This window comes from Furipterus horrens, unplaced genomic scaffold (assembly GCF_987537825.1).
Source record: "Furipterus horrens unplaced genomic scaffold, mFurHor1.1.pri manual_scaffold_3, whole genome shotgun sequence".
Taxonomy (NCBI): domain Eukaryota; kingdom Metazoa; phylum Chordata; class Mammalia; order Chiroptera; family Furipteridae; genus Furipterus; species Furipterus horrens.
Window position 1 is genome coordinate 175,014,332 of NW_028327173.1, and position 15,520 is coordinate 175,029,851.

Genomic DNA, 15,520 nt, shown 5'->3' on the forward strand with positions numbered 1-15,520 from the left:
ATGAGCATTTTGTCTATAGCCTGGGAGCCAACTCTGCTCTACCCTGGGATAGCAGGTGAAATCCATTAAGCACTATGAAAATCATCAACCATCATTAATAAAACTCAGATATCGGCATTCAAATAAGTTTCTACCCCTATAACCTTTTCAGTACTAACAGGACACACTGCCATGATATAGTATTATGACAAAACAGAATAGCTGCTAAATAGACTACATCTGTTATACAAAATTTCTAACTCAGGAGAATCTATAGTTCCCATAGAAACAAAGAGCTGTCAGTATAAATATAAACCACAGTGTTACACTAATGGTTTCTGAGAGTTGGAAACCTCTTAAAGATAAAGCACATAATATCAAAAGTAATTGTAACAAGAGTACAGAAAGTATAAACAGCTATCTGCAGAGGGAGCAGTTTAATGTAAACTATAAAGGATTACAACCCAGGCTACCTGTGCCTCAGCTGGACCTGCAAGAATAATACAAGTAAGGCTATGACCATCCAAAAACAGATTAATGGGGGTGGGGGAGCAAGGAAAAGTTAATGGGACATTGTCAAATACAAATGTTTTGCTTCTGCTTTCTCTCCTAAAGGATTTAATTGCATAAAACACTAGAAAAGGGAAAGATGAGATATTACAAGTACTCAATGTTCTCATCACTTACATGCCTAAGAACTAACAACCTACCACCACAACAGGTGAACCTCATTGTCAACAATCATCTTTGAGGAATCAGCTAAAGACTACATACTAATTATTTTTATTATTAAATATTTTTATTAATTGATTTGAGAGGAGGTGGGGGAGAAATGAGGGGGGAGAGAGAGTTGTAGTTCCACTTACTCATTGGTTGCTTCTTATATGTGCCCTAACTGGGGATCAGACCCACAGCCTTGGCTTATCAGGATGATGCTCTAACCAACTGAACTACCCAGCCAGGGCCTACATATCTAATTTTCAAAGCATGAGAAGGTGGCTTCTACAAATTGCAAACAATAAACCTTGCATTAATCCCGGAGAATATTCTGGAATACATTAAAATGATGTTTGTTAAAACTGAGAAAGGTTGTGAAAATACTTTGACATGATCATGAAAGCCCCAGGAAACCTAGCTCATGGATAGAAGACTTGGTAGGTCTCTCATGATCCAAAGTACTTGTAAACACGAAAGAAATATCAGGAGTGGGTACAGATATAATTAGGTGGATCAGAAACTGAGTGACTGCTCACATTCAGGGCATGAATCTTCAGTGCCTAGCAAGTGCTTATTAAATACCTGACTGCATGAACGGTCCAACAGTCAGATCCAAGATGTTCTCCAGACTATAAAATACGAGGTCTTTAAAGCTGCTCTCATTATGAAATGGTTTGACCCTCCTCACTCTCCTGGTTCTACACCCTCTTCTTCAACATACCCAATCCCAAAACAGTAGCGGGTACTCTCCCAAATGTGACCATGCATTTTTTTTTTTTTCACTAAGAGAGAGTGAAACAGCATCTAATTCTTAGATATCAGGGGTTCATAGAGTAAAACTTCTACAAAGACATCCATAAACTCCTTTGATCATTATGTGCAATTTCTATACATTGGTTTTCATTCTTTGATCCTTTCTCTAAGAAAATTCTGAGCTACTTATACTATTTTCAATTGCCTTAACAACTTCATCCCAGTAAAGCACAAATGTGCTTATGAAAACATGAAAGTCATAATTTACCTACCTTACAAGCAGCAGCAAAAATTAAGTCATTTTACCCTAAAACCTGTTGTTTCAAATAGGAAAAAAAAAAATTAAAACATTTTTAGTGCCACAATTTTTTTATACTGGTAAAAAGAATGACGATGTTATGCCATGAGTTATGAATCCTGACGAGTGACAACAGACAGAAATGTGCTTAGTCATTTAAAAATCTTACTTTATAGATCCAGATATGGTATTAAAAAACAATGTACTACTGTACTATTTTTTAAAAATGACAGTAATATGCCTTTATTATGGATTAAGCAAGTTTATGCAATTGCTATTTGTGATCTTTAAAACAATGCACTGAAAGTAAGTCTTAATTTCAGAGTTTTATTGTATTGCACTAAAGGAACAGCAGGACGGTAATACAATGTTCTCTTTCATTCAGTTTTATAAATCTAAAAGTACCTGCAAATTCTTAAGACTACCTTTACCACCAGATTAGAACAGTTAAGTATAATAACCAACTTCTTAATAAGAAATGTCTTACAAATTAAAACACATTTAAAATAGCTTTAAATGCATTCTTCATAAGTAATTCAGCATGTTTTTTATATCATATTCATTTATGCTTAAGAATTAAAGCAAGTATATTACTCTGATGGAAATATGGGAAATCTCTCATTCATGCAATATACAGGGATAATATCCAAGTCAAAGGGAAAAAATCCCACTCTTATTTTTTTAATGTATCCATATATAATCATCTACATGATAGATGAGGAAACCCATGAAGTTTCCCACAGATCAGATATATATTTTCAGTTCATCAGAAGCACCTGGTATCTACAGCTAATTTGTAATCAGATGGCATTTCAATAAAACCAAAATGAGCCCTACAAGTTCCTGTAAACAAAAGCTTCCAATGGACTAAGGACAATCAATAATTAATGCAATCATTCAAGGGTTATGGCTGTTCCTTAAGGAGTGCAAGTTCAAACCTGTCAACACCAGAGGTAATCATTTTATATTAATGTATATGTAATTCCATTTAAATTCTTTATCTGAGTATAACATATGAAAACAGTCTTTCCACAAGCAAAAAATGTGGAAACATTTAAAAAATAGGGAGTCATTTTTTAAAGTAACTGATCAGATTTCATAGGCTACTCTTGGAAACAGGATCTTGCTGGATAGAATCCCTTCGTTTGGTGGCTTTTTGCATGCACTTAACTGGACCAATTCTTCTGTGTGTTGTTCTAAGAGCTCACCAAAACATAGATCATGCTGAAAAGAAGAAAAAAAAAAGCTGTTAATTCAAACATTCCTAATTATAAAAACTAAGAGCACCAAAATGTTGAGTCTGTTCTATATAGCAAACAAGTCTGTGGTATCACACCATTACAGAAAATAAAAAAGACCAATGCCAAGTTCACAATATGATTTTAATTTGCATTTATGGACTTTTGCCTAAGGCAGGACTTGGCTTGGTGCATGTGCTGTAGTTGTTCCCTATTTCCTTTCCAATTTTAGCAAGTAGAACAGCACAGCTGAAAGCTTAATAGGGGATCAGAGCTCAGAGAAATCCAAAACAGCACGCTACTTGGGAGTTGTGCCTATTAATAGGAGCGAGCATCTCCAAGGGCTGGCTTCCTGCCAGATTCAGTCTTCCATATACATGACCTCTTTGAATCCTCCAAGCAGTCCTAGGAGGTGAGTACTGTATTTTCCCCACTTTACAGATAGGAATGATCAATTAAGGAACTTTCTCATTAGAGGAAGACTCTATGCAATAGTAGCCAGGTTAAAAAAGAGACAAAATAAAAAGCAATATCCATTTGATTTAGGCTTCAGGACTACTAGACAATTCTACAGGAAGTGATGTGGGAATAGCATGCTTCAAAACCATGTATCTCTAAATGGAAATACAAACCAAGGAGGTAAGCAAACAACAGACAATTTAAAACAGAAATGAATGTCCTAGTGCCATCCTCTCCTGGGGAACACCTTCCCACACTGTTCATCTCCAATTTTATCACTTATCAAATCATTTATTTCTTTCAACAATGTTTTAAGTGCCTACTATATGCCAGCACTATTCCAAACATTTGTTATAGAACCTTGAAAACGAGAAACTAGAATGACACATGGAAATTTCACTTTTCAAAACTGGCTCACTATCTTTGTTTCACACGAGTGGCATCAGTAGATACACTATAGGATACTCATTTTCACAATTATAACCTCTAAAAGCATAGGAATAACTTTGTCCTAAATTCCAGTCTAGCCCTTCTTCATGCATCCTTTTCTACAATGGAAATTTATGTGGTATACAGAGAACTATGAATATAAGCCTACCATATAATACTTAGCAAGTTTTCAAGTAATGAACAGGAGAGGGAATGAAAGGCAATTATAAAATTTCATCTCATACAGCTCATTTCCTTCATATTTTGAAAATCAGGTGGAAAAGCCCTCTGTAGTTGAATATAAATCAACAAAAGATGAGAAAATTATATCACCTAAAGAAAAATGTAATTCCACACCTGACCATGTCCTTTTCTAGTTTTCATAAGCAGCCATTCTATTTCATCTACACTGCACTCAGTGCAGTGCTTCTAAACCAAGGCCAATCTTGCCCCACAGGACACATCGATTATTATTACAACTGGGTAACGGATTGCTACTGGCTAGAGGGTAGAGGACACGAATGCTGCTAAATATCCTACAATGCACAGGTAGCTCCCCACAGCCAGGACTTATTGAGCCTAAAATGTCAACAGCAGCAAGGTTGAGAAACCCTGGCCTAGAGGAATGACATGAATCCATCATGTAAGGAAAAAGAGAAAAATTGATAATTGCACCATCCAGTAAGATAGAACTATTTCTTTCATTCATCCCATTCAGATCAAGCAAACCATAAGATAAAGGGCAAAGAATACACAGTTTAGGGAGGATGACAGAGAAAAAATTAAACACAATCTTGAGTCTGACTGTTTTTCCAACTCACCAAGCAATGTTCTCCAAATGTCATCACTTTACCATGGAGAATGAGGATTCTCCTTCACTCACTGAATGAGTCTGAAAACTTAGGAAGCAGCATCCCTGACCAAGCTATCTGCCTCTGACAGCATACCAGTCGGCTGCCTTGATGAATACCAGTTATTCATATTCCACGTGTGTGAATCTGTTGGTGTGCACTGTCATTACCAGTCACCGCCATTGAAGACATTGAGTTATTCTTCAAGTGGATTCTAAGGTGTTAAGATCATAATGCCTGCAAACTTTTTAGGCAGCAAAGTGAAATCATATTTTCATTTTATTTTTTAAACTTACCCATAAAGGTAGTAAAAAAAGGCTAGAAGATAAAAAGCTAACTTGCACCATCCTTCTTTCTGACAATATGCTAGAATATCTGCATTCATGATGGTTGTAGGGTCATAGAGTCCTGGTCCACTCATCACTGGTCTACTCATATACCTGTAATAAACACAGTCGATTAGCAACTCAAAAGGGAGAAAACCTTCAGGATGGAAAGGAGAGTTTTTTCCCTAATATTTGTTACAGCGAGAGGTGGTCCAAATGGGAAAGACTACTTTTAGTTAGAGATGGAGTTCTTTCCTTTTATTATCTTAATTTTAAAACTAGAGCCCCTGAGTGAGCAGAACAGGACAGCTAAACAAGTCACATTTGGTCTCCTCTACACTTTATGGGAAATCTAAGAAACAGAGGAATAACTGTAAAAAGGAAATAAAATATTTTTAATTTATTTTAACGTAATTTTAGACTTACAGAAAAGGTACAAGAACACTTCAACCCAGACATTCCAAATGTTCACACTTGCCACACTTGCTTTATCCTTCTCTTCCTCATTTTATCTCTCAATATGCATACTTTTAAAAACCATTTCAGAGTCAGCTATAGACGTGATACCAACTTTAATCCTAAATTCTTCTTCAGTATATATTTCCTAAAATCGAGGGCAATGAGATTTTTACGTCTATTTAAAACAAAAAATTCTAACTATAAAGATTAGATAGAACTGTTGGAATTTATAAAATATGAATTATTTTCTATAAATAACCAAATTTAAAATCATAAACATGAGAAAGAAGTTAGATACACACTATCAATATTGATTTAATATGAAGTTCAAAGGCAGAATTAATGTAAGTTTTTAGAAGTCAGTGATTCTCCTTGGGAAACACAAGGGTAACTGACTGGGATGGAGCACAAGTGAATCTTCCAGGGGGTTGGAACCGTTCCATGTCTCCATCTGGGTGGTGCTTTCATGGGTGTACACATATGTATAAATTAACTGAGCTGTATGCTTCAGACTTATGCACATTAATGTAAGTTACACTTTATTTAAAAAAAAAACCTTTAAAGAGCAATAAAGCTCCATAAGAAGTATTAAATCAGTTATTTGCTCATCCACTTGATTTTTGAAATAAATAGCAATTAATTTTCAGTTTTTATTTAGGTGACTAGCATGTAAGATAACCACATTAAACATAGCATAATTAAAATTTAATTAGGAAAAGTATGAGAAGTATATCTAAATATTACCTCCAAATATGATATGCCAAGAGGGGCATATTGAGACCCAGTGTAAGCCACTCTGCTGCACAAAGAAACATGACACAGAAGAAAGCATGGATGAGGTACTCTGGGAGTACAAGCTGGAAGAAAAATACAAGCCAGTTATCAAAATGCCTGGGCATTAAATCAATTGCTAATTTGGAAAGCAGGTGGCAACCAAGTTTCTATAATGAAAAATTACTGTTGTCTTAGAATCAAGATGAAAGATGCTACTGAGTTTCATTCCCTTATTTACCTTTTTACCAAAAGCAGAATTACAAGAAAACAGATCAGAGAATATAGCTTGCACTAAAAAATAGGATAAAACTCAAATTCTTAAAGCAACAGGTTATATTATACAAAGTTACCATCCAGATTGTTCAGTTATTTGCTAATCAACTGGAATACTTTCTTTCCACCATTCAACAATGAAAAAATACAAAAATGAGATATCTGATCACATGCAACATGATATTAAAAAATCCACAAAAACAAAACTCCCCTCCAGAAGTTTATATATTAGTGTTTTTAAGTCTTTAACAGAAACCAGGAATGCTACATATACAGTATTTAACAAAGCACATCACATTACCAGAGTAACTTTTCAATGGAAAGCCAAAAGCCAATAACCTCAGCACAGTCAGGGAGGAAAGACCGCTAATATGCACACATGCAAACGATGTGCTTTCTGCAATGTAGGAGGGAAAAGACTGAGTTCTGACCCATGAAATAGAAATTTTCCCCAGTTCCTGAGCTTCCACTCATTCTTACACGGCCTTCCTGTTTCTTTAAGCCTGCTTTCCAATGAAATGCTACAGACAGGGCAGACCAGTAGAAGCTCAGAATTCAAGAACAAAATAAATCTTTTGACAGTAGGTAATATTAAGGAAAAATTAATTCAAGCAAAATGCCTTTCATAAAATGACCAGGAATTAATGCTTTACTTTAAATTATCTTTCTCATCCTAAAGATTTCAGCCTAATGACTTTGTTAAATAAAAATACCAACACCTTTCATTGCAAGGTGCAGCCAAAGGACTACCTATAGGTCACAACTGCAAAGTCAGTTTCTCAAATGTCTGCATCACACCAAGTTAAAATTATATGATTCCTCAACACTATCAGATCTTTCCTGAGGTGAAACCATAGCTGCAGAAATAATATATTATACTCTAAATTCAAGCCCATTTTTTAATACTCCCAAATTATTTTCCAGTTTAAAAGTAGAGAAAAGTTTTCAAAGAATACTATTTTAAATGAAATCCCAGTAAAGCCAACTAATCTATGCCACCAACCAGATATTTTCTACAAACTTAAGTATATCAACTTGTAAACAGCACAGACCTTTAAGCCAGCATTTATTTATCATCAAAGTTAAACATCTACAGTCTCTAAATGAGAAAATGTCCATAGGAAATCTTTAAAACTCAATGACTAAAACTAGGACAAACCAAAGAAAAAAAGACATTTTATTAGGAGTTCCACTACAGCTGCTGTTTATAATCCTAGTTCAAATTATAGGATTTTTCTCTTAAAGAAAATTAAAAGTGGCCCTCTAAAAGCCAACTGATATCTAACAATACAAACTGTCATCCAAGTTTTTGCCCTACACTTACTGGCTGAGAATAATTTTGAAATTATGATCTGAAACAACATACTTTAGTAAGAGTCAAAATAATCTGCAATACTACCAGTTCTAATATGAAACAAATGCCACCCTCCCCCTTCTTAAAAAAAAAAAGTCCAGAAACTTTTATTATGCACCTCTCATAAAAACCAATCCTCTCGGATCATTCTTTAATGACAAAATTTTCCTATAACTGGCACGAAAGTTATTTCACTTAGGAACCAACATTTACACAAAAACTAGTATTCAGAAAAAAATGCCTCATGCAAATATGGCTGAAATGATAGTCCTTAAACATGTATATCATAACATTCTCTAGTTAAGGTTCACATTTTTAAAAATAACGGTATTTGTCTTCCCTCATACTTTGGCAGAACTGTCAAAACAAATTTTTAATAGGGAAAACTGTCAGATGCACTGCTATTAGGCCAATTATCAGCACCCTACCCATAACACAACTTGTGCAAGCATAAAAACTTCTTTTGAGCCTACTGCAGCATTAAAATGTCACAAGCACGTCTTTTTCTGAGTTTCTTCTCATTAAGAAAAGCCAGGAATCACGGTATATGTTCAAATGAAATTAGTTCCTCTTAAATTAGGAAAATACAAGAGCTTGAGCTCAAAAATAAAGCTGTCTGGGTTCAAATTCACACCATACCTCAGCTGTGTGACCTTGGGTTAAATGCTTTAATCTCACTAAGCCTCAGCTTACTCTCCAATTCAGGAAAATAACAATATGCCTATATCAAGACTGTCATGAGAATTGGATGACAAAACCCAGGTAAGGATGCTTAGCTCAGAGCCTGGGTTCCAGGCAGATACTAATCTGATTTCAGCTATTATATACAGCTGTCAAAAGAAGAAATTTCAGTTTTCAAATTTCTTTGTAACAATTAGTTTCAACAGTATGTTGTCTTCCAATGAACATTACTTTCCAGTGAGAAAGCAGTCCCTCATATTTTGTTTCGTAAGAGCAGAGTACAGCTATTAAGTTAATACTTTCAAATGTATCTACTCAAGTCATACTGTAACAGTTTCTTAAAGACATACTAGAACTCTATTCCATCATTTATATTAATCTGGGGAACAATGAGAAAACATCAAACTAACTTTATAGACCAGCAACTTTCAACCTTTTTCATCTCAAAGCACAGATGAATTAATTACTAAACTTCTGCAGCACACCAAAAAATATATTTTTTGTCAATCTGACAAAAAAATACAGGTATAATTTTGATTCTATCACAGCAGACGGCTGTTGTTGTGTTGGCTGGTGTCATTTTTTTTTTTTTTTTTTTCCCGACAATTTAAGGGAAAAGAGGTCAGTTGCCCAACCAAATAGTCAGGTATTGCATGTTTTAAAATTTCTTATGGCATATCAATTGAAAATCATATTATAGACCCTTTTCCAAATAAAATCCGTCCAGCAAGTTAGTGAATTATGGTTTTACACAACTGAAATCTACACAAGTTCTCATCTTCATAAAGTAATTTTTTAAGATGAATTGTTCTATTCTATTTCTTGAAAACATACCCACCACCTTCTTGTAAATAACCTTTCAGTTTCTGACCAGTTAGGTAAAATCAAACCTACGGGCTAACGAGGAATTTTTCTAAATGAGGTAAATGAACTAAAAAATAAAGAGAGAACCCTCAAGCACAATAGATCCATATTATTATTAAACTAGAACTCAGAATTTAGTGTTACAGGTCCATTTCAGATTTAGAGTGGATATACATTAGAAATAATTATGCAGATATCTACAAATTGTTATCTACAAAATTCTGGCAGAATGAGTCCAGAGCTCATCAGCATTACTGCAAGATTCCAGAGCCTAGGACAGAGCTATCTACCTGAAAAGGCTCAAAATATCAGCTGAAACAGTGAATTAATTCCACAACAGACATAACCAAAGATAAAACTAGATAGGGTACTAAAGACTCCCTCATAATAACAACAGGTGAATAATCTCGCTGCCTATTAAAGTCATTTTTATGTTAACTGTCAAATACTGCACCAAATAATTTAACATAGAAGTGCCTATGACTATAATGTTTCTAAAAATGTATTAAGCATTTAACAGCTTTCCCTACTTGACTGGGCCAGCAAGCATTTGCATAAAATATGAAATTTCATGAAATCATAAACCTCAACAGGCATATGAATGAGCACAATGAACAGGACATTTTACAAATACAAACGCCCTAACCCTCCCCATGAAATGAATGTAGCATTAAAACATTAAACTAAAAAGCAGTACACACCTTTAATGCAATTTTGACTCTTTTAATCTTTTTGACCTTTTCAACTGTCTTTGGCCGACAATGTAAAAAGCAGATTGGAAGAATGTTAGTATGACAGCTGACAAGATCACCAGCAGATTAATAATAGTCAGAATAGTCAAGCAGAACAGGAAAAAGAATATTTTTTAAAAGTGTGCCTGTTTCAAAAGGTACAAATACATCATGCTACTGAGAATAATGACCATTTTCAAATTATATCAAGTTAAAAGCAAAAAGGGTTTTAAAATCTAAAGAAAAATCCAATATTATAACTTACAGGATTCAGGGTATTACACTGGTCTATAGGATTCTTGTAATCAGTCTTCAGCTCATCAAATGCTATAATCTACAATAAAATTAAAACAGTTAGGATCTCTCACTTTATAAAGAGAAGCCACAAACCTGCCCCAACATCAAATAATAATTGAATACAGTTAATAAAACAAAAGCCAAAGTGTAACAACATGACAGGTATCAATTTACAGTAAAGTCAACATGTGCTAATAAATAACTGGAATCAGATTTAAACAATGAAAAACACATAGTATCACTAAAATGATCTAATACTACTGTGATATCTTCATTTTTCAATTTTTTCCTATGCCTCTTCCAAGTTGTTCTGACTTGAAATGATCTTCGCCCCACCCACAACTAGTATTTATCAAAACTTCTCTTTATCCTAAAAAATCCTTCTTCCTCTGTCAACTCTCTGTAGGTTTCCCTGGCTCCCTTGGGCAGAAATAAGTGCCTATCTAATTTCTAAATAACACACAGCTTTATAATGCTGCCAATATAGTATTTCTCACACTGGAGAAGAGTATTTACGTGCAGGCTGTGTCCCCCACCAGACTGTGCCCCTCAGGATGAAGTGTTTTAGTCATCTGTGCATGCCCCTCCCTTGCACAGCGCTTCAATTTGTTCCCATTTGTGCCAGAACACATACATTTCAAAGTACTGCTTCGATGTGAAAATGCAAGACATGGTCTCAGAATAGAGAAACTCTAGGGATTACCCAACAATACAGCCAGACCACCACAAACAGGAGTGCAATTTCTGCACAGGACAAAAGGCCGCCTGGGGGCTTCTAGCCAGCCCAGCTCTTACTGCCAAGCACCCTGGCATGGGCTCTGCACCAGGCTCCATACCCAGAGACTGTGTCTGTTCAGGAGGGAGGATTCTTTTGCCCCAAAAAGTATCTTGTTCCAATTCACCTACAGGCACCATACAGTTAAGAGCAGAGCCCTGTTCAAGGCCACTATAAAATTGATCAATCTGACCTCCTTTCAAGTCTTATACATGTTCCTACCACATGTGGGTCATTTCATCTGGTCACAAAAATGAAAACTGAGTAAGAGTAAGCCCAGGCAAGACCAATGTCTCACAGCATGATGAGTGAAATGGTTATAAATGTGGTAAGAGGAGAAAGAGCACATCCACTTAAAATACATGGCAAAATGCTTTGGTCCAGACTCAGGAGAAATGTGGCTTTAACATGTAGGGTCACTAAACAAAGAACTTCAAAGTCAAAATGTACTAAAATTATCAAAATAGGGGCAATGGACCACTTTGTGGTGTTAAAATAAAAAGCCAAAGGCACCACCTTTATGAGGGAGGGATTTTCGTTGCTGCCACTAGTCACCTGGGGGACAGAGAACCCAATCCACCCTTCCTCTAGTGGGTTACAAATAGCATCCTGATATGTGTGACTGTGTTACTCAATATTACCAGTAACCAATGGAGGGAGCCATATAGCTCTAGATTTTAATATGCTCATTGATTTCCCTATTAAGGTTCGTAGCTTCATAAAAAAATGGATTTTTTAAATTTCATAAAACTCACCAACCTGACCTAACAAAAAATACTAACTCAAATAGAACTAGAAAGAAAATAATTAAACATTAAAAAGTAAACTCCATGAAAGCAAAGATTTTCACTGCTATACCCCAGGGTCTAAAATAGTGCCTGGCACATACTTAAACGTTCAATCAATATTTATTGATTGTAAGGAAGAAAAAAAGAAAAAAGAAAGAAAAAAGCCCTATGTTTGAAAAAAAAATAAAGTACAGGACTCATCAAAGGGCACTTTCCTCTGATAATAATCCCTAACATACATAGATGTCAAAAATATAAACATACAACCCTGATCGGTGTGGATCAGCTGGTTGGGTGTTGTCCCACAAAGCTAAAGGTTGCCAGTTGATTCCCAGTCAGGGCGCAGGCCTGGGTTGCGCGTTACCCCCCCCCAGTTGGGGCACATACAAGAAGCAACCAGATGTTTCTCTACCTCTCTTTCTCCCTCTCTTCCCTTCTCTCTAAAAATAAGTAATGTCTTGTTTAAAATATATACACGTACAATTAGAAGATACAAATTTCTGGTTATTTATGGACATTATTAGTCTATCATATGACAGTAGCTGTGACATATCTCCAATGCACTTTAGTAATAAAGTTCAAGACAAGCACTATGATCACAGGTACAATTACTTGCCTGTAAAAAGATCCAATTTAATAGCAGAGTACAAAACTTATGTTTTAAAACTAACCTCTTTTTTAAAGAAATTATTTTTTAAGACTTTATATATTTATTTTTTAGAGAGAGAGGAAGCGAGGGAGAGAAACATTGATGTGAGAGAGAGAAACATCCATTGGTTGCCTCTCACGTGCGACCACCTGGGATGACGCCCAACCAACTGAGCCACACCACTCAGGGCTAAAACTAACCTTTTTTTTAATTGTACATTTCCGTCAGGTGATTTCACGGGCTCTTTTTAATGAGTATGTTGCTGAATGGATTTCTGTTTGAGTAGAGTAAGCTAGTCTTCAAAACTCTTCTGAAAACATTCTTAAACTAGTGATTTCGAAATCTTTTGCGACTGTACGCCTAGACAAAGATGTTTACAAAATTTCCCCCAGAAGAGTAAACACAATAAAACAGACAAATCCCTGAAAATACCGAATTGTCCAATTCAGGATACCTTCAAATCTGATGCACATCTTTAGGGAATGACTTCTGCAATTTTAACTTTCAAACAAATCTGTGCTCTCAAGTCTATTCTCCACAGAGTATCAATTCCATTAATTAGGACTGAACGGACAGATGTTACCATTAACATAACATCCTCCACACAATTAATGTAAACTTAAAATTTCCAAATGAGTCTTGTGACAGATAATTAAATCACCTTAGAAAAGAAACTGAAGGTTATGTAGTAGATAGAAAAATTAAAACTGTTTATGTCGAATTTTCTATCTGTTCCCAAAAGACACATAATTCTCTGCACTAAGAAATCTCTAAGGATAGAAGCCCTCCGCTAATAAGTAAGTGGAGTACAATTTTTCTAAAATAGGACTTAAAATTATCTACTTCACCCAGGCACAGATTCATTTCAAAGCTAAAATTCCCCATTTTTTAAAAGTGCTGTTCACGTTTTCCTTAAGCCAAACACCACCTGGTTCAAAATGTAAAAATAGGCCATCCACAACTTTCTTCTAAGAATCCTCATCACTCAGAAAACAAAGAGCACCCACCAAGCAGGAAGTGACTTAAATCCACATCTACAGATATTAGGGAACCACACATTTCAGTTTCATCAGAGGCTTGCAGAGCCGGGAGCCAGTCTGCATGCCAAATTATCTTAATTTACTGTTCTTCCACCAAAGAGCCTAAAATGCTCTTCATGTTACTGGTTCCTACTGAAAAGCATTTTGAGGGAGCAGTTACTTAACAGCCTACAGAAGCATTCCCCACTACACAAACAGTTGAGTTCTTAACAATTGTCAACATAATCACACTCTTTAGCAAAAGGAAATGGATTTGTGATCTCACTCTCCCTTTCAGATTATTTTTGCAGAGGACACTGCTACTGCTGCCATTTAAATGACTCTGTCCCTTTATGTTCCATAAACAAGTCCTTGTTAGGGGCATAAAACCTGACTTAAAATTTACCTGACAGTGAACATGTCCAATCATTCAAATTAAGACCTATATTCCAGAAGACACTAGAATATAAACGGGGGTGGGGGGCAGAAGCAAATATAACTTTTTAATGAATGCTGATTTCCAGAGGCTGCTTTTAATTTTGTGCTAGAGAAACAGGACTCCTTAAAAATCTCTTGTAGAACTGTATCACAGGAACGTACTTGTTCCTTCCCAGGACCAGGAAGGATGTGCTTTCTATCCTTCAGCATGTTAGTAAAAGAAAAACAACTTCCCTACAGAAGCTTCATTAAAACTACCCTTTACTAAATCAACAGAACACAGAGGTGGCTATGAAGACTGTCTCTTGAAAAATTCTGGCGGTCAAAGTATGATTCAGGGGGGAAAGTTCGGAGATGAGGTCAACAAAGCAATCCTGTCTGCATGCAAGTTCACATATAAACAATCCGCAAACAGTGATTTTACTTGAAGGTCACCAAAGTAGACTGGAAATCCATCTAAAGTAGTATCACATTTGGGTCATACCCCTGCAAAGCCCGAAAAGAAAGTCGGGCTGTATTCCTAATTCGGAAAACTTCATTTCCGCTAAGCACGGAGTACGCCTCTCTGAGCCCCTGACTTCCTCCCCCGGGATGCGGGGATGCGGGGATGCGGCGGTGCGGCGCTACGCAGAGGGGCGCGGGCCCAGGGTCTGCGAAGAGGGGTCGCGCAGAGCCCGTCAGGACCGCAGCCGACCCACCCAGAGAGAGTAAAGATGCGCGTGCGGCCTACGCCGGGATCCAGCGGTCGCATCCATCGAACCACGGCACTCCACGTCTCCACCAGGACAAGCAGCCCTGGCCTACGGACCGAGGGCACAGACCCGGGGCAGCGCAGCCTGCGCCACCCCGGCCCCGCCCCACTCCCCTTGGCCGGCTGCAGCCACTCCGACTACGGGCTCCCAGCGAGAAGAGGATGCGGCGCCGCCTCGCCCTCCCTCTCCCGACGCCAGCTACTCACGTGCCAGATGGCGAAGAAGATGAGTGCGGCGGTGAGCAGGAGCGCCAGCATGTAGCAGAAGGCCGCGAATGTGAACGCCATGGCCGGGGAGGAGGAGCAGGGAGCAATGCCGGTGCCAGCGGAGAAAGGCAGCGCAGGGCCCTCTGGGTAAAACCATTCACTTCCCGCGGCCACAGCCAAGACCGCCGCCGCTGCCGCTGCAGCCGCCGCTGCGGCGCCCGCCCTTCCAGCGCGCCTGCGCTCTGGCCCCGGTGCGCCGGCGCCCTCTGATGGCAGCAGTCTGCGTCGCACTTAGGTTATCCACACAGCTGATCGATTTTTCCTTCCTTACGTTGTTAATTCTTTGAACAAATATTTATTGTGTAACAGCCTAGATGTTTCAGGTACTGCGCTTCTCCTTTGAAATACAA

At 37.2% G+C, this 15,520-nt stretch overlaps 1 protein-coding gene across 1 annotated transcript; it reads right to left on the reverse strand.

Moving 5' to 3' along the window:
• Positions 1-2,060: 2,060 nt before the first annotated feature.
• Positions 2,061-15,323, reverse strand: CNIH1 (cornichon family member 1). Its single transcript, XM_090270903.1, has 5 exons — positions 15,111-15,323; positions 10,452-10,520; positions 6,254-6,366; positions 5,021-5,164; positions 2,061-2,971 (listed from the first exon to the last, which is right to left on the reverse strand). Exons 1-5 carry the CDS (start codon positions 15,189-15,191, stop codon positions 2,944-2,946), a joined length of 435 nt encoding a protein of 144 aa, XP_090127029.1. The 5' UTR covers positions 15,192-15,323; the 3' UTR covers positions 2,061-2,943.
• Between the last annotated feature and the right edge of the window lie 197 nt (positions 15,324-15,520).

Coding starts and splice junctions, on each gene's coding strand:
- CNIH1 (XM_090270903.1), bottom strand. CDS start 15,191: ATGGCGTTCACATTCGCGGCCTTCTGCTACATGCTGGCGCTCCTGCTC. Junction 10,521..15,110: donor TCTTCTTCGCCATCTGGCAC/GTGAGTAGCTGG, acceptor ATTTTATTGTAG/ATTATAGCATTTGATGAGCT. Junction 5,165..6,253: donor TTGGCATATCATATTTGGAG/GTAATATTTAGA, acceptor TGTTTATTACAG/GTATATGAGTAGACCAGTGA.